General features: G+C 37.0%; 1 protein-coding gene across 2 annotated transcripts in view; it reads left to right on the top strand.

Annotated features, from left to right (window-relative positions):
* The window catches only part of LOC144666258 (uncharacterized), a 193,538-nt gene extending 187,556 nt beyond the window's left edge, over window positions 1-5,982 (top strand). For both annotated transcript variants that reach the window (XM_078527661.1, XM_078527660.1), the window contains 3 exons: window positions 1,997-2,065; window positions 3,835-4,068; window positions 4,805-5,982. In XM_078527661.1, coding sequence (XP_078383787.1) covers window positions 1,997-2,065; window positions 3,835-4,068; window positions 4,805-5,115 — 614 coding nt within the window. In that variant the 3' untranslated portion in view covers window positions 5,116-5,982. The remainder of the gene's footprint in view (window positions 1-1,996; window positions 2,066-3,834; window positions 4,069-4,804) is intronic.
* Window positions 5,983-19,233: the final 13,251 nt, after the last annotated feature.

A 19,233-nucleotide genomic window follows, 5' to 3' on the forward strand; every position in this document is an offset into this window, starting at 1 on the left:
GTCAAGCAGCTTACGTTAAGGTATACATGTATATAAATACATTGATGCTCACATGGAAGTATGAATGTACCGGTACATGTAGCATTATACTCACATTCACATATTTTATCCATTGAAGAAAGCTTATAGGTTTAAAACGTGCTACATGTAATAGATATTTCAAATTGTTATAAAAGCATGTTTGCAACAAGTGGATTTTGATGATTATGTTTATGTATTATTAAGCAGATAAAACTACATGTATTGACAGTACATCTATATTAGAATGTAGGTTGAGACTGATTAACAATTAAATAACATGATAGATTATTTAAATTGTTAATTATTAGAGGGGATATTAATTTGTGTGTTTATGTCATGTCTCTAATAAGACTATAATTGACTATGTTGGAAAACGAGGGGGGTGAAATACATGTTTTGTGAAATCATACTTTAATTTTTTAAGTAATATATTGTAAAGATACATACATAGCAGGTTGTTTTGAAATAAAGGTTTTATGGCTTGCAGTTTTCAGACTACCTTATTTTTATCATGGTCGACTTCCAAATGAAATGCAATGCATGTTGTCATTTCATGTAAGGGTAAATCACATTTGCAGTGTGCTACAGCCATTTAAATATATGTTCATTAATTTTACTAATTTGTAAAGAGATTTTATAAAACTGCAAAATCTCTTTAAAAAGACATTTTGCAGCCCTTTGAATTGATCTTTGTAGTACAGATATTTTACATGGATTTTATTGTTCTGCTTGAAATCTATGTAAAATAAGTACAGAGATTTAACAGAGATTTTACGTACATTCTTCTTAAATTTGAACATTATTGGCATAATTTACAAAGAAAACACCAACATTATATAGACATTATATAGACATTTTACAGATATTATGCAGAGAATCCGTAAAATTCACAGAGATTTTACAGATGTTACAAAATCTCTGTAAGTGTGCACATTTACAGACTTTGGAATTTACAGTATAAATATATACATTTTATAAACATTTTACATAGTTCAGAAAATCTCTGTAAAACTTTTACAGAGATTTTACAGACATGTGATAAAATCTCTGTAAAATAGTTAACAAATTTACAAGAAAAATACCAAGTTTTTACAGATATTATGTCTACAGAATTAGACAAAATTTACATACTTTTTATGAGATTTACAAAATGTCTGTAAGTGTGCACGTTTACAGACATTGAAATTTACAAGTAAAGTACAAAGATTTTATAAAATTTACAAAGATTTTAATAACATTTTGTAAGTCTGTAAATGGTTCAGTTTTTCCAGTGCTCGTGACAAGGGTAATGGTGGAACAAATGCTCTCGGCTTTGCTGTTTGACTATATTTTGCTGCCAAGACTGACCAGTAAAAAAACGAGATCAAATAATCATGTTTCATCACCGGTCCAAAGGTAACATAATATACAGTAAAACCCGCGAGTAAGAACCTAGTTTTTTCCAGGTTAGCCTAAACAGGGTCTTACATAAATGGTAGTAAAAACAAATTTAGGCTATTTTGGTTCTTAATAGGGTCTTATTTTCTGAGGAAAAAATTACATTGTTGCTGATAGAACTTTTATTGATATTCGCCCTATTTTTTGTATAAAATTTGCATACCACACGAGTATTTCTGTAAAAATGAAACACTAATCATTCAGAGCATGACATTATTAATGCACTGTAAAGCCTTTTCCAAACTTAATATTTTCCCAAAAGTAAACATTTTTCAATCAATTTTTGAAAATAAGAACCTGTTTTCAAATTTTAGGCTAGATAGGTTCCCTCTTAAAATGAGGTTTAATTTGCAAATTCTGGCCTAACAGGTTCTTAAATGTTAGGTTCTCACTCGCGGGTTTTTACTGTATTGGTACTTATCACATATATTGGTCATAATAATTTGCTTTTCTGCTTTCCTTCGATGTGTCACATTACAGTTGGGTTTAGGCAGATACAATCCCCGATTCTAACCTTTCGCTAACTATTATATTTCAGCCTGCTCAAAGATAAAAGAACTCAATGAAACGTTCCATGAGTTGCAAGAAAAGATCAACCACAAACCAGGTACGTTGATACACCCTACTGAGATACCTAATGAGCTTTGCTAACAGTTTGCTACGATTTTTTTAAACCGTGCAGTAAGAACAAGCATATTTACTCTCTCATTTTGTCGGAACAATACATATGCAACACAAATTAAAGTAACAAAATTAAGAAATGCTAATTGTATTCCAGATTACACAGTCCTAAATCCATCCTTTGAGACTGACGGTGGCCTTTTTCGATGCTACTACACATAAACCAAAAGATTATTACTCCCTTTTTGTCCGTAAAAAGGCACGCTTTCCTACTACTGCAGAATATTGTGAATTTAATTTATCCGATTAAGCATTGAAAAAAAAACTTTCTCTCTTCCCCATTCAGTTTCTTTTGAGCCATACGTCAAAGCCTTTCAGTTCAAGGTATTAAACTCGATACATAAAATCGGTTAATTGCAGATTATCTGTGTTCTTTCTGTAAACGGGAATCAGAAACAATGCAGCATTTCTTTTATGACTGCTCTTGCTCATATTTCTTTTGTAAAGTTTTTGAATCATATTTTTAACTTTGACAAAACAACCAAAAACGTCTTTAATTTGAAAGATCGTTTTAAGGCCAATTGCAAATTGAAGGTATGGCCCAGAAAAAAAACTGTATCGAGCCACCTTAAATGACCATAACAGTGGTTTTTCGTTGACGCAAGTACTCTGGCTGAGTCGTGTTCGTCAAAATTCTGTTAATCTCCCTTTCTGGTCACAAATATTATTTTGGTGCTAAAACGTACACACATCCTCTAAATTAAATGTCATTCCCGTACAAAATACATCTAAAATCAAATGCCATTCCCGTATAAAAAAAAATAAAACAGTTTTACTGGGTTAGACCTGTAATTTTAAAATTAGAAGACTTAAAGTGCCTTATATTATTTACAATAATAATAAAAGTATTAATTTAAAATTTGGATTCTTCCAGTCTTTGAAACCCTTGTTTTAATATGAAAGGATGCAGCAATAGAAGTGTCTTTTAGTTGCTCTACAGACCATTCAGTTTTTCAGTCAGACCTGCACAAAATTTGCATTTTTTCAAAAACAAAAATTTATCCCATATACTAGCTTTATTTGTATTTAAACATTTCAATTCCCTTTCATGAGGCGTTCTTTATTTAAAAAATCTGTTATAAGCAGTAATTATGTGAGTAAATTCTACGTACGACTCTTAAATTGCCGTGGTGCCACCTCCCTCTCCACGTCGCCCGCTTCCCCTTCACCAAATGAAAACATATTAATTTTTTTTTCTGTCCCCGATTCAAACGGAAATCAGAGGGAGGAAGGACTTTCAAAGTTCCGACTACACGCCTCTCGAATATATAACATCAGAAGCAAACCAAGTTTGGTAATTTTAATGGAGGTCATGTTTAAACATTTTAGGGATTATCTTTTAGTTTTGATTCTTTTTATTGTTTATGTGTCATTGATATTATAGGGCACTCAAACAAAAATTTGTAATTTAAGATTTTTATCCTTCTATAAGCGGGTCACTGGTTTCTCAGTTTTTTACTGTCACGTGTTTACCATCTTTAAATTAAGTTGATTATTTACTTATTAGTTATTAACGTAACGAAATCTTAACAGCACTTACATGTAGATGTCTAAAAGCTAACTATCAACGCTATTTCTGTAAAGCTGGTCAATTTTCTCTGGGCCAAACGAAAATATTAAATGGTGCTTTCAAATACCCTGTGTACTTGGTTAAACGTCGGTAAGTGGTAGTTTTTGTCTTCTTTTTTATTTCAGATTACTCGATGGACTCAGCTATCCTAGCTAACAACACATTTTATCAAAGTCGTCTTCGTCAATTCTTGACGCCTGCTGTTGGAAGTCACCCTCGATGGGTGCTGTGCTACCGCGCCTCCACTCATGGCTGGGCTGCCAGTACCTTCCACAGCAGGTGTGATGGGAAACTTGACCCGGTTACTATCATCAAAAAGGGACAGTACGTGTTTGGAGGATACACTGAAACACCTTGGGGTAAATAGAATATTCCATGCCTGTATCTCATTACATACTGGCCGTGTGGTAGTAGAGGCAAAGCTTCTCCCACAGCAAGCACAAAGTGGAATTGTATATTGTATAAATGTGAAGAAAGACAAAAAATAAAATTACTTTAAAAATAAGAGGAATTATAAGAGGTGTTGGTTTAATGGAAAATGAATCACACTTGCGGGAATGTAAAAAACAAAATGAAATTTCTCTTATGTTTTTTCAAAACGTTCACATATGCAGAAGTTTAGTTCCTCCGTTAAGAACAACTCGTCTATCGTTACTCAAAACAGAATACTTTGTATTTAAAGAGAGAAAAAAATGTAAAAAGGGTATTTCGAATAACAAAATGTTTTGTGAAACATTTGAGAAGAAAAATAAGCGATAGGAAAATAGAACGACGTTTCGATGACGCCATGTCATCATTATCAAGTTAAAATTATAATACGGAGTTCAGGCTAATATAGTGATCTAGGGTGTGATGATATATTAGCATATTAAGATTTTAAATAAACAGACTCTGTGCGTGCTAAACTGTTTATTTAAAATCTTAATATGCTAATATATTAAAGTCTCTATCAAGTTTTTTGTTGTAAATTTTGGAAGTTTTTTTTTATTTATTTATTTATTTACTTTTTTTTATTTTATATTGTTTTGGAAGTAATATCATGAGATAAATTTTCTTTATGATATGTGTTAAGTAATTCTTTTTCCCTGTTTTCAGATAACAGTAATGGCTATACTTCCACTTCCAATGCGTTCATATTTTCGCTTCGCAACAAAGAAGGTCTGGGGCCATTCAAGAGCATGGTGACAAACCCATCATCTGCAGTGTACAATTACCCAGGTTATGGTCCAACATTTGGTGCAGGGCATGACATTCACATTGAAAACAATGCAAACAGCAACACCAAATCATACACAAACTTTGGCTCATCCTACTCTGTTCCAAGTGGAGTACAAGACAAGGAAACAATCCTGGCTGGGACTGAGTACTTCACACCTGATGACTGGGAGGTGTTTTACTTTGGTTGAATCACCTTAAGATCAATACCATCAGCATAATTTCACGGATTTTACATTAATTTAATGTAAAGTCTTTCATTTGCTGTACTTTAAAGTTAATTTCATTTTTAACCAAGAGGATCACACAAGTTATACCTGTACCGAGGGTATATCACGTGATCATCATGTTCATTTTTTTTTCTTTTAGCTGTCAGGCATGATTTAAATGTAAGCAAATTAGTTTGCTGCTAGGGCTGGCAGCAAAACACATGTATTTGAAGAAATTAACGTAAAGTCAAGGGTTCAGGGTATAAAGATTGTGTTTTAAATGACTATAAACTGTACCTCCTTTAAAGCTGATTTCCAGTCCGTACTGCGCAGACTCAGGGTTTGTTTACGTTTTTGTTTTGAATTCGTTGAAACGTTACACTTCGGTGACAGCATACATGACGTTTTTTAGTCCGCCATTACAGTTCGTTTCGTTCAAGAGTTTCCGATGAGCTGAAACGTCGGTTTGAAATAGCGTCAAGGTTCTTCTACTTGTTATTATTTGTTCTGCAAGGATATCTGGCGTTAATAATGAAGAAAAAGGTAAGTTTGTCGGGGAATTTTTAGTTTTGCTTGTAAACATTCCCTTCGTGTGGGCTCACATAAACATTGTAGCCGAGATTGCGCAGTACGGACTGGAATTCATCTTTAAACAAGGCTGCGCGTTTTCAATATCCTCCCCCACCCCCCGGTACTTGTGATTTGGTTACCATATCTATACAAAAACATATTTCTGAATATTTAAAGAATCAGACCTATATATGCCCAGTTTAATAGAAACAAGAACAACTTAAAAATCCTCAGTTCGATCTACAAAAAGAGTCACTGTTGTATTCAGATAAACGGAATATCAACAAAAATTAACGCTAAGCCAATTTGCCATCAAGGAAGACCATACAACTGAGGGTCTTTAAATGATCCCGCTCTGATTGCTAACTTCTTTGTCGAGGGCAGCGTTGCAACTGGCAACAGTGACTGGTAGACATAAATAGATTGTGCTCGGCAACTTTTGAGCAACTTTTAGCGTTTTGAGCAACTTCCTGTAGTACCAGCAACCTAGGGCTTCTTTTGCCTTTCTTGGCAACTTTTGAGCAACAAATTGACATAGCACCGATCCAAACCATAAAAGGTCGTTTCATTTCGAGGATTTTTCTTTTTTACTTTTTTTAATCTTATTTTTATTTTTTTTATTTATTTTTTTATCTATTATTGAAGTTATGTTGAGTTAAACTGAGAGTATACTGATTACAAGAAAGTATTTATATTTCTCATATAACAATGGATTTTTGCTTCTTTTAAGGATTGTAAGAATTTTAATGAAAATGTTTTAATGGCAACAAACAAACAAACACGTTTTGAGTATTTATTTAAAAACAAAACGACTCTAGAGAGCAACTTTTCTAAATTTTGGTGGCAACTTTTTGATATTTGAGCAACATTAGAGCAACTTTTAGGTATATTGTGAAGCAACTTTTCCTGAATTTACTGGCACAATCTATTCATGCCTAGTGACTGGTGTATTGCGTGACAAAGGAGTCTTGTCATCGGGTTTACCACGCTGTCGTTGTAAGAAGTTTAAATTTAAAACACAGCTTTTGCTTAAAATACTAATTAAAACTGCCTAGCAAGAATAAACATCGAGTTGTTAAGTTTACTTCAGCGTGTGTATCAGCAAAAATATCCTGATCTCACACTTGATCTCAGAGCACCGTGAATATCAGTGAATATTTTCAGAATTGTATCAGATGAAAAATAATGCAATTTTGCCCATAACCTCATTTTCCCCAGCCTGTTGGATGAAACAATGATATTTTATGGCATCTCTTATGCAGGAGATACCCATACCACTACGGATCTGGGTACGGGGGTACCTGACGATAATTTCATTAATCGCTGTTTTCTAGCCGTGTCACGCAATTGCTGTCATACCAAAACTGTCAGATTGTCGCTAAAATAAGCGATAAATACATGCCAAAGCAGGCCAATTAAAACCTTTTCCCCAGAGATTTTTTTCGATATCCTATTAGATAAGTGTCTAGTTATCCCATAAAAAGTCTTTTTTTTGTTTTTTTATAGCAGTGTTTTATTGCATAATTTCGCTCGCGACACATTTGCAAATTTTGCCTATCGATTTATCCCCATTTAAGGCTCAAAATTAATCTCGATTTGTTTTACTTTTCGCTCAGTCATACAATAACGACCTAAAGACATTATAAATATTATTGAACGATCAATAAACAGCTGCAGTATAACATACGAGGCGATCAAACTTTCAATAAAATCAGTCAAACCGGAAGTAGACTTTGAGCCCAATTGAGGGGAAATCTTTTTTGGCATATTTCTACGAAAGAAAGCTGTATTAGGAAAAACTAACTGTACCCCGTTTGGTTTCATAGGTCCTATCTATGGGCAAAATATGAGCGAAATCGATTTTTTTGTCTTGTGCCGCCGAAAGGCGATATAAGTTGATTTTTGGAGAAAGTCGCACCTAAGTATTTGTCCTTCACTAGCAATTAGACGTCCTTAATATATATATATCTTGTTGAATGTTTTCAGCTCGATAGCATGCACCGTCTTTAGAATAGCAAGAGCATTTCATGATTTAAATTTCGGGTTTCACGCCACACGACATAAAGATGGCCGCCAGGAGGCTGTCACGTACACTGTATGCTTAAAAATTATGCCTCCTTCTCCACCAGCATGGCGCTTCCGTACTGTGCTCTCAAAATTTGTACGGAATACCGCACAGACCTGATCATAATACTTGGAAAATTTTATTATCTAGCAATTTTCTACAACCTGCAATTATCTTGAGTTTTTTTAGTAAGTTTCCGGCGTGATAGTGAAAACCAGCAATTGCGAACTGAAGGGTGAAATTGGTGAAGGAGATTTAGCATTTACAGTGTGAACAAGAAAACCGTGAACACTTTACTATACCAAGATAATATTTATTTATGTAGTAAACTGTCAGCAACGTTGATTAATCATAACGAATTATATAGAATCGAAGGGCATAAAAGTTCGCGACATTATTTTTCGCGAGAACCTTTTTTCGCGGGTCTTTAATTTCGCGATTTTTTGAAAATAGCGAAAATAGCGAAAATTAAGTCCCGCGAAAATAACTAACAGTAAGGTAGACGCAAGCTTATTACATTCAAAATGAAAATTTTGAATGTAATAAGCGGCTGATGGCGAATGGAAAAATGAGGATGGAGAAATGCGGATGACTAAATGCGGACGGCAAAATGCGGATACTGAAGAAAATTTTAAAAAAATCAATCAATCAATGAATGGAAGGAAAATAGGGAAATTAATTTACATGTTTTGCTCAAGAAAATCGTAAAGTTAAATCTCAGTAGCTGAAGGTAGTGTTTCGTTATTCTTTCTTCGTTTGCAGTTAACATTACGTATTCAGTTTTCTTTTTCCCTTCAATCGAATTTCGTGTAAACGAAACAACATTTTCTGTAATGTTTAATATTTCAGTGTACTTTTATCAGGGTGAGATTCCCATCAATCACAAAGACAGCAGTAACGTAAAATATTATTTTCATTAAATATAATTATTTGCTGTCTGATTTTATATTTATAGGCATATGCAGTTGTAAAGCAGTTTTTTCACTTACAACTCTGCTTTAACAGTTGCCTTTTCATCTCTGGCAGCTCTTTTCTGTTGAAAACAATATCATTTTTTCCGTGTTGGATACGGTTGCTGGAATTTCGTTCAAAGTGTGATTCCCATAAATTTCAGTGACTGGCAAAAACTAAAATGCGTTCATCTATGGCACCTTATAACAAAAGCCAAACTTGTTTGAAGGAAAGAGACTATTTATCATTCTGCCTTCAGCAATTACGGCGATTTTATGCGACTTTCATCACGTTATTGACATTTGCAGAACATAGCTTTAGGTTTATTTTTATTTTGTTCAAGGTGAGAAACTCGTATGCTACCTAATTTTTTGTATGGGAATGAAGATTGCTGCTTACATTAAACAAACACAACCAAAATAATTTATACAGAAAATATTTCAAACCTTACATACGTTATTTAAGAGCCTGTTGTTATATACTTAGTACAAGGTATACAATAAGATGGAAAGTTTTATTGTTTGAGCTAAAACAATAAGCAGAAGTATAGCAAGAAATAACGAGGAAAGAAACAATAAACCAAGGCCGACATTTTAACACCTTTAGTAATGAATTTTAGTTCGCGTGCAAAAGCTGTTAATATTTACTTGCACTATAAATTTTGTTCCCATTTGTGATTTCGTCTTGTCTGAGGTTTGACTTCAAACAAGTAACATTTGGAGCCGTAAACAAACAGCCAAAGTAAGTACAATGAAGATTTTATAATGCATGGAATAATTTTATCGTTATTTGTTTTATTTAGAGCAAGTCAAAAGTAATCAATCATATGAAACATTGATATTTTGCAACATAGTCTTGCGTTGACCGTTTATCACACGTTGTCTTTTCTGGGGTAGTTTCTCGATAATATTCCCTGATGGTAGTTATGTGTTCGGTTTTTAATCCTTCTTACTTGTTAGGGAAAAATTCAAAACAATGCACTTCCAGAGCTCCGCTAAAGAAATTATTTGATCAGACACTAATTGCGAAAACGCAGTAATTTCACTTTTATTCGATAATTAAAGGTTTGATTTTGATTTTTTTTATTAAGTAACATAAAACATTAAATCATTCAATTTTTTTTTAGTCGTCATATGGTGTAAAATTACAGTATTCGTTTTTGTGTTTAATTCGTTTCATGCTTTTAAATTTGTATTAACCCACGACCCACGAATCACGACCCACGACAAGTAGACATTCTTGATACTTTTAGACTTGATCTGTTTGGTCAGTCAAGAATCCGCTAAAACAATCTAATATAGAACAGAAAGGCTCATTAAAAACAGCTTCTTAAAGTACAATCAGTCTTGGAGTGATAGAGAATAGGAAGGTAAGGGCTCAATCAATCAGGATGTCTTAGCTAAGCCGAGTGCCATATTGCTAAAAAAGTAAAGATGCCTTTCAATATTGCAAAGAAATGAAACATTTGAGTAGAACTTGTGTAATTTGACAGATATGGCCACTCGCCTGAGGTTAGCCTTTGTCACTTTGATGCTGCTGGTCATTATGTTGGAAAATTTCAAACCTGCCATGGTTAACGGCTATCGTTGGAGCAAGAAAAAGATGATAGGCCGGATAAAGGGACTTGAATCAAAAGTGGAAGAAGAATTACAGTGTAAACGTGAGTAAACCTCGCCAGATTAACATTTATGCGAACACATTTAAAGTACGCGTGTCTTATTTTGAGGGATGAAGATTTCAGTTCTATATATAGCGCTTCAGGGCGTGTATAAATGCAAGTGAAGATAAAGCCTAGTGCAAATGAACTTCAGCTGATATAGCTATTATACGGCAGCCATTTAATTATCATGCATACAAACGCAGACCCAGACGAGACCAGACGACAGCACAAGAGGCGTGGGGGTAGACGAAGCCCTTTCCCTATTGAATTTTGTTTTTATAGATCATTTTGAATGCCCTATATTTTTGTTTACTAAATAGCCTCCTGTTTCTTTCTCTACAAGAAAACGTAGCTACGGACTGATTAGGTGGAGTAAAATCTCCATGGACACGTCACTATAGCTACGGACTGATTAGGTGGAGTAAAATCTCCATGGACACGTCACTATTCTCGCATTAACAGAAAGTGCCTCTAGTGGATGAATGCCAAGCTGCCAAAATTAGGCGCAGATCTCTCTGGGAGGTGACGCTGGCGCTCGCCTGCGCCTCCACATGACCAGTGTGACGGTGCGGTTTATCTCCATCTCTTTGCAAACTTTCAATATCCAACTGTTTTAATTTATTTCTCAGCGTGTGAATTGATTGAAAAACTCCAAGCTGCAGTCGAAAAACTTGAAAAAGACGTTGCAGAGTTGAAACAAGGTAACTTGATAGTATTAGATGACATCATTATCAACTGTACTTTTAGCCAATCTCGTCCCCAGAGATCGCGATTGTTCTGGTGTGCACCAAGGATCGGAACCTCTGGGCTAATCTGAAAGCCCGCCACAAAGCCGACCGAATCTGAATGGCTGTTGAAAACTTGTTCGTTTCGCCACAATCTCCGGCGCACGCGCACAATCAAACCGGAACCAGGAGTAGCCCAGAGCCGTTGAGTTTCCCGACCTCTGGTAAAGGGGAACGCAGGCTCTGGGAACGAGATTGACTTTAATCTTGTTACAGTACAACGTTTTGGGTGTATCTTTCATTTTGTATTTCGGAAACTACTGTTAGTAGGGGGGGGGGGGAAGAAACTTACCATGTTACGCGACACAAAAAGTGGTCATAGCGGTGCCGGGCAACCGAGTGTGCGCAGTAGCTACGAATGGTTGCTTAGGGCGTAGTGAATAGCTTGACAAATTTCATTGGTTGGTTCGCATGTTTTCGTCTTGACCGTGCACAAAACAATAGCTATTTGCATTTTGTTTGTTCCTTTGAAGTTTGCCGGACATCAGCCAGTGATAACGGTGTTCAGTCTGGCAAAAGTAGGGCTTGCGAATTATACTAATTAAAAATAACTCCAATAATTCTGAAATTATTTGTCATTTTTGGTTGTTTAAAAATGTCAACCGTGACAAATTTTTCACTGGGTACTAGGCTGACTGTAATACACTTTTTGACTAAATATGGTAAATATGTTTCAACTTTTTTTCGTAGCGCTGATAATTTTGTTTTTGATCAATAGATCTAGACAGCTATACCAACTGCAGCTAGAAATCAAGATGATTTTTCAGCCGAAAATCAAACCTTTACCCTAAGTTTAACCAGTACACTTCCCAAAATTTTAAAAGAAACATGTCTTGGTAAACGAGGACAAATTGTTGCAGAAACAAATGTTTCCTGTTTTCCCGCGCGCGCAAAATCTGTTACGGACAAAAAAAAATTGTGTCCAAGACACAAAAATGTTTCTGATTGATTTTTGTTTAGAAACAATTTTTGTCCACAATGAATAATTCCCCGTTTACCCAGCATGAAAAAAGACGCATACAAAAAAAAGTTTTTTGTGTTTCGCTCGTTTGCCCATCCAAGAAACATCACGAGCAACATTAGTTCAGTTTCGCGCGCCCTTTATAGGGGCTGAACCCAGGCGCGCGAAGAGAGAGTCCAGGATAACTTGCATGCGCATGCGCCAGTTTTTCCTCCAAAATTGGGGGAAAAACCATATTTGGCAGCACTTTTAAAAACGCGCGTGCACAGATGACGCGTTCAACTACGCGAAAGTGTATTAAAGCTGGATCACCGGAATAACTTTGAAAAACCTAGCTTTCCAGTCAGTTTCTACTAAAAGCTAACGGCCAAAACACAAATCGCTAGCCGTCAACTTTTCCTAGTTTTGTAGCCGTTTATTGAATTGGTTTTGGATGCAATTGAGCACAGTTTTTTTCTTGCATTTATTCGCGCACTTGGTCGCGTAGTTGAATTCGTCATTCGAGCTAGCATTTTGAACCAAGCGCGCGCGTCCCAAGCAAATAATGCCACACTCCTCGCTCTGATTGGTTCGTTCTGAGCATGCGCATGCAAGTTATTCTGGACTCTCTTCGCGCGCCTGGGTTCAGCCCCTATATAGGGCGCGCGAACGAGAGAGTTCAGGGACTGGACTAGAGCAACATTGAATCCGCAACAATGTGTCTTCGCTTGCCACGGCGTTGAAGAAGATTCTTCGGCTCCCTATAAGTTTCTCTATGACAGAATCATTAGTGTGGTAACAATGTTTTTGCCTTACAAGTAGATTGTCCGGATGGTATTTGCAGACCAATAGGAGTAGCAGATAACAACATAATACCTGATGACAATATAACCTCTAGCACGGTATACCACTCGTATTATCCATACGAAGGCCGGCTAAATGGCGACACAGGGTGGTGCCCAGAGACTGAAAACGACAGAGACGATTTCATCCAAGTCGATATGGGAAAAGAGCGCTCAGTTTGTGCAGTGGCAACGCAAGGGAAGAAAACTAGATCATTTGTAAAAAGCTACAAGCTGTCCTTTTCTACTGATGGTGCCAATTGGAATATGTGCAAGGAACAAAACGTCGACAAGGTATAAAACAAGTCAACACTTTTTCACTCTTCGATCTAATTCATTTCTTACCATTTTTAATGCCGAATCTTTAAAATAGGGACGCGAGCTGTGGGTCCGAATTGAAGGTTAGGTAAAGTCTGCGTTCGAGCCTAGTGGCCCATCAAGCCGAAGCTTATCCCAGCTTCAGTAGCATGAAGCGGCTTGGAGTATTTCTTCTCCCCCCTGAATGGGATGCTAGTCCATTGCACGGTTACTCCCCCCCTCCCCCCCTCAGCATTCAATTCGCTGGTACCCATTTATGCACCTGGGTGGAGAGAGGCACTGTTAGAGTAAAGTGTCTTGCCCAGGAACACAACACAGTGGCCCGGGCAGGGTTCGAACCCAAACCGCTCGACGGGAGTGCAGCTCACTAACCATTAGGCGACCGTGCCTCCCACAAAAAATATGTAAAGGGACGACACTTTTTTAAACAAAAAAATCTAAGAAAAAGTTGAATACGCCTGTTAACTGTTGCAAGACTTGGGTCTCGTCGATGTTGTAGACACACGCGCACAATGCATCGTCTGACAGTAAAACGTTTCGAATCCGATAGGAAGACCCACAACTGTCTCATGTTTCATGTTGCGTTTTCTACGTGTTTTGACAGATATTTCCGGGAAATACTGATAATTCGGACACCATTGTACAGCAATCACTTGGAGATGTCACCCGAGCAAGATACGTCCGATTCTATCCTGTCGACTATGACAAATGGCCTTGTATGAGGATTGAAGTTTTTGTGCAGTGAAAAAGTACCGCCATGAGCTAACATTCACGATTTTATTATTTTGGTGTAAATGGTCGTTTAGGGTATTTTAGGCATTCACTTGCTTCTTAATATTTGTTCCAAAAGTGCTCTGTTTCCATATCATCTCTGGTAATCGCTGGATAATATTTTGTCTGTCTGTCTGTCTGTCTATCTGTCTGTCTGTATGTCTGTTATCTGTCTGCCTGCTGTCTGTCTGTCTGCCTGTCTGTCTGCCTGTCTGTCTGTCTGTCCGTCTGTCTGTCTGTCTGTCTGTCTGTCTGTCTGTCTGTCTGTCTGTCTGTCTGCTGTCTGCTGTCTGCCGTCTGCCGTCTGCTGTCTGCTGTCTGCTGTCTGCTGTCTGTCTGTCTGCTGTCTGCTGTCTGTCTGTCTGTCTGTCTGTCTGTTTCCTATCTGTCTGTCGGACTCACAGTCTGACTTTCTAACTTTCTGTCTGCCGGTATTTGTAAATCTGGCTGCTTGCCCTTTTCAACTAGTTCTTCATCCTTTTAGTTATTTCAGGTACTAGTGCCCTTTATCTATCCTTATCAATATTTAAAGCTGCTTGTTGTTGTTGCTGTTGTTGCTGTCCATGTGTTTGTTTGTTTGGTTTTGATTTATGTAAGCGAACCAAATATCTTTCAGAACCAATTTTTTTTCTTAACTGAGAATGAATACAAGTCGACCATGAACCGATTGAAACTGAATCGTGGTCTAATCTCCTCGAAATCTTTGATTACCAGAGATCATGTTGAAACAAAGCTTGCTTTTAAAGGGACTGTGTAACGGATTTTAGCCGAATTTAAAGATGATTTCCAGTCCGTACTGCGCAATCTCCGCCTGCAATGTTTGTGAGTCTCACAAACAGAAGAATGTTTACTAGCAAAAATAAAAATTCCGGGACAAAACTTACCTTTTTCTTCATTATTAACGCCAGATATCCTTGCAAAACAATAATAACGAGTAAAAGAAGCTCGACAGTATTTCAAACGGACGTTTAAGCTCGTCGTGAATTCTTCAACGAAACGATCCGTAATGGCGAACTAAAAAACTTCATGTACGCTATCACCGAAGTGTAACGTTCAACGAATTCAAAACAAAAATGAAAACAAACCCTGAGTCTGCGCAGTACGGACTGGAAATCATCTTTAATAATAGAAAATGGCCATCAAATTCGGTGAAATATAAAATATAACATCTGAAATCAGTGAAGGACCATTTTAATAACACAGCAAATACAAAAGAAGGTATGTATGGTCAAAAGTCGCGAAGATTGAAACGGATTGCGATATGGGTTTTGAAATGTTGTTGGGCTGAACAGTTTTCAAAGTAAGTCTCGTTTACTTGAAACTTTAAATTATAACGCCCGGGAGACACATTCCGTTGCAATGAATCGACGGTCAGTTTTTTCATTTTAATCCAAAGAAATAATCTCTTTGCAAACATTAAATTACATATCAAGCTTTTGGCAAAACTTAATAACATAAACTTACCTCAGTCGTGACACAGTCCCTTTAAGGCATATTAAATTATTGTGCTGTAATAACTCACTAATATAATGCCCCAAGGGATTATTTCTCAATCCAAGTTTTTTTTCTTGAGTGGGTTTTGGGTGTAACGCTAGTCGGCAGCTCGTATTTTTACAGCTTATGGGGATTTAGCCTTAAGGTCATTGCTCTGAAATAGAACTGAACACAATTTTTTAACCAAACTTCGCCTACAAGTTTATTACTTTAAAGGAACTTAAATTTTGAAATAAAAAAGGAGGGTCAGCAGATTCGTTTAGGAGCAGGAAGACCTTGTACATTCCATATAATTCCTTTAAAATTCCTCTCCGAGTACCAGCAAAGTACACGTCTTTAGCGATAATTTATTTTTCAAACACAAGAATTGATCTGTTTTCATTTTACAGAAAGAATTTGATCACTACACCCGAAATATGAGAAAAAATTGATAGGCCACCAGACTCGTTTACGAGAAAGCGACAATTTACTTCTCTCGCGGACTAAGCCACAAAGAAAAAAGCCGCCATTTTGTTTATGTGCGCGCGCTCGCGCGCGCTTATTACACGTAAAATTCCCAATTCACCTTGCATGGAACGATAAGTTATATTTATAGCTTGCGATTGTTTTCCAGTTTTTAGAAGTTTTAACATCTTAAAAGGAGGGAATTGTTTTTTGGTTATTGTGGTATACTATATTGTTATAACAGTCATGTAAGTGTTCAGGTACATATAAGTGTTAGTAGCTGCTGTGCTGTTATAATGGAAAAGAAATAAAGTTTATTTAGCGGGACTGGTTCTACTTTTGTCCTGCCCTGCTGTTGTATTTTGAAATCGTTCACTTGCACGGTACGGTATGGTTCTTAGGGACGGACCATTAGAAATAACCGGGGGGAGGGGGGGGGGGCTTTTAACCCAAAAATAATTTCTGCAAGTAAAACTTATCAAAAAAAATCCTGCAGACCAGTAGGCCTTTAAAAAATTCTTCTCCTTCTCCCTCAAGTTATTTCTAATGGTCCGTCCCTTACAAATCCTTAAAAAAATGAGGCGCCAATTGCAACAGCTTTATAAACAGGTACATGTATCCCTTTTGGGCGGAGCGTTCCCCGTATGGTCTCTTTGTATTTCTTGGAGCTCTGTTTGAGCAAAATGGAGCAGCACAAACAGGTATTTTGACAAACAAAAGCCACTACGAAGAAACAAGGAGTTTCGAGTATTTAAATTTTCCGGCCAAACTTCAGGCTGAGCTCTTTGACGTTACGCATACATTACCAGCTCCAAGATGGCGGCGTCCAGTTGTCGAGTTTTGGATAAGATCTAGATTTCGTAGGCTTATAGCGCACATTGGGGGCTAAAATTTTGGTGAATAACATATTTTTGTATAAACTTTTTACTGGCGTAAAGAAAATAAATGGCCATTCTTGTGAACTTCTCCTTTAAGTATTTTTTTTAGGTGATGAATGAAGGTTCACCAGTTCGCAGGGTTTGTCACGAGATGGACTTAAGGGCCTTTTGATTTGCGGTTTGCTGTTAAATTTCTTCAGGGGGACTACTCAAAAAAGTTTTGTAGAGGAAGGCTCCGCCCGAGGTCCAACCCCATTTTTATAGAAAAGGCGCCCCTTTCGTATACCTTTTACTGAAAAAGGTACCCCTTTCATATACCAAAAGGACATGACGTATGCCTAAAACAGTAAGTCTTGATGCCATTTTTTGAAGCGTTTAATAAATTTGAATGATACAGCCATAACGTGCGTCTGTTAGAAATATTTCAATTGAAGCCCTTTTAAATAACTAAATGAGCGATATCCCTACCCTTTCATATATCTAAACTTGTGAAAACCCTTTTATATACCTGAAGCATGAAAAGTCGGGCGGAGCTTCCCCGTATAGGCCATTATAGGGAGTACCCCCTGGGCAAATTTCAACCTCGTCGCCAGGGTCTTCTCCGCGAGACCGCGACGAGGTTGGTTAAATTTTCGAAAAAAAAGTTCTGAAATACACCCAAAATGCTCTTGACTCACGGAACTTTTGGTCTGCAATTCTAAAATGTTGGCGTCATATCTACTTAGAAAAAATAATAATAAGTGTTTGTTACAGAGGCAGCGGAGCGGTTTGAAACGTGGGGGGGGGGGGGGTAAGACTGTTCGAAAAATACTCGGCAGGTTTTCATATTTGGAGCAACTGTTTTTCCGTTCTAGCAAATTTTTATTTTCTGAGCAGTTTCTAGACGGGAGATTTCCGATGATTCTCCGATTGCGGTTCGAAGGCCATACGAATGTTTCCGATCATTTTTCGAGCTTTTCCGAAGATAAACGTAGTTTCCCGAAGACTTCCAAAGAAGTTTCGAAGATGTTTGAACATACACACGAGACGGTATATCTTGAGAAACCATGATTTTACGCTGCGCTCGCGATATTTTCGGCACCAAAGCGTGGGGGGGGGGGGGGGGGCTAAGCCCTCAAATTTTCGTTTGGGGGGCTACAGCGTACCCTGCCCCCCCTGCTCTGCCGCCTATGTGCTAAGACTGCTAAACAATACACCGATTTCACAAATGGCGGACGCGCGGAAAAGAACTGGTACTGAAGCATGAAAACGAGGCGTTTTAGGATAAACAACTTTCGTGTTACAAGGGGAAAAGGGGAAGTTACAGGAGTTTTGAAGCTCTCCACCGTTAAATGGGGGTATTAGATCGCTTTCTAGGTTGATTTCGAGATTACCGAGGTCGAAATAAGTTCGCGGTCTAATATTTGTCGTTTTGTTTCGGGTTCTAAGCAAAACCCTGGGCTGCACATGGCTTGAAATACGGCGGGCCGCCAAGCTCCGGTATCCAGACGAGTGTACACATTTTCTTAAGGATTTTGGTGAGTCATTGAAGAATATCGAAAATAAACACGCCAAAATGTATTGCCTTTGTAAACATAAATGTACGTTGTGAAAAAAATGCGTAACAATGATTTTTCGGGCCGGTTTCTTAATTTTTTTTTCTGGTGAAATAACCATACGTGATCACTATACGTACCTGAAACGCATCAATAAAAACGTGTTATTCTCAATCGACTTAGTAGTTTTTTTGGAATTAGTAGGGGTAGATTTTTTGCATTTTAGAAAAAAAATTGTATTCAAATAATTCAGACAGACTAAAGCGGCTAATTCGATTAAACATAAAACATCAGTTGGCTCTACGCAAAGGATTTACATTTAAAGTGAAGCGGACAGTAAATGTTCAACACAATCCTCAGTGAACAAGATCATCACAATGTTTCCCAAGTCATGAAGGAAAATAATGCTATTAATTCTGTAAATTTAGTGAAATCTACTGGGATACTGCGTCGGACGACATGAAATTTAATCTCGGGAAGAAATTAATCACGTGCTAGGCAACCACGACAAAGGCGGTCCATCTGATAGAACACGCTTTCGCTTCATTTTACAAGCTTTTACGCCTTCCGCATTAATTTATATAAAGCTGAGATTATTGGAGGCGATTTTTATTTATTTATCAAGTATTCTCAAATATAATGGTTTATTACAAAGAAGAAACATATCATAGCATTGGAATTCAATACCGGCAGTCTCCGTCTTTTTAATTAATTTGTCAACATTTCAACGACTTGCCTTAGCACAACAAAGGTATTTTATGAAGTATAAAAAGAATTAAAAAGCGAATGAATAATAGTAGATAAAATTTGCTTAAAGGATATGTGACCGAACAAGGTGTCTTAAAGT

Source organism: Oculina patagonica, chromosome 9, assembly GCF_052425735.1.
Source record: "Oculina patagonica isolate OP01 chromosome 9, crgOcupat, whole genome shotgun sequence".
Classification (NCBI taxonomy): domain Eukaryota; kingdom Metazoa; phylum Cnidaria; class Anthozoa; order Scleractinia; family Oculinidae; genus Oculina; species Oculina patagonica.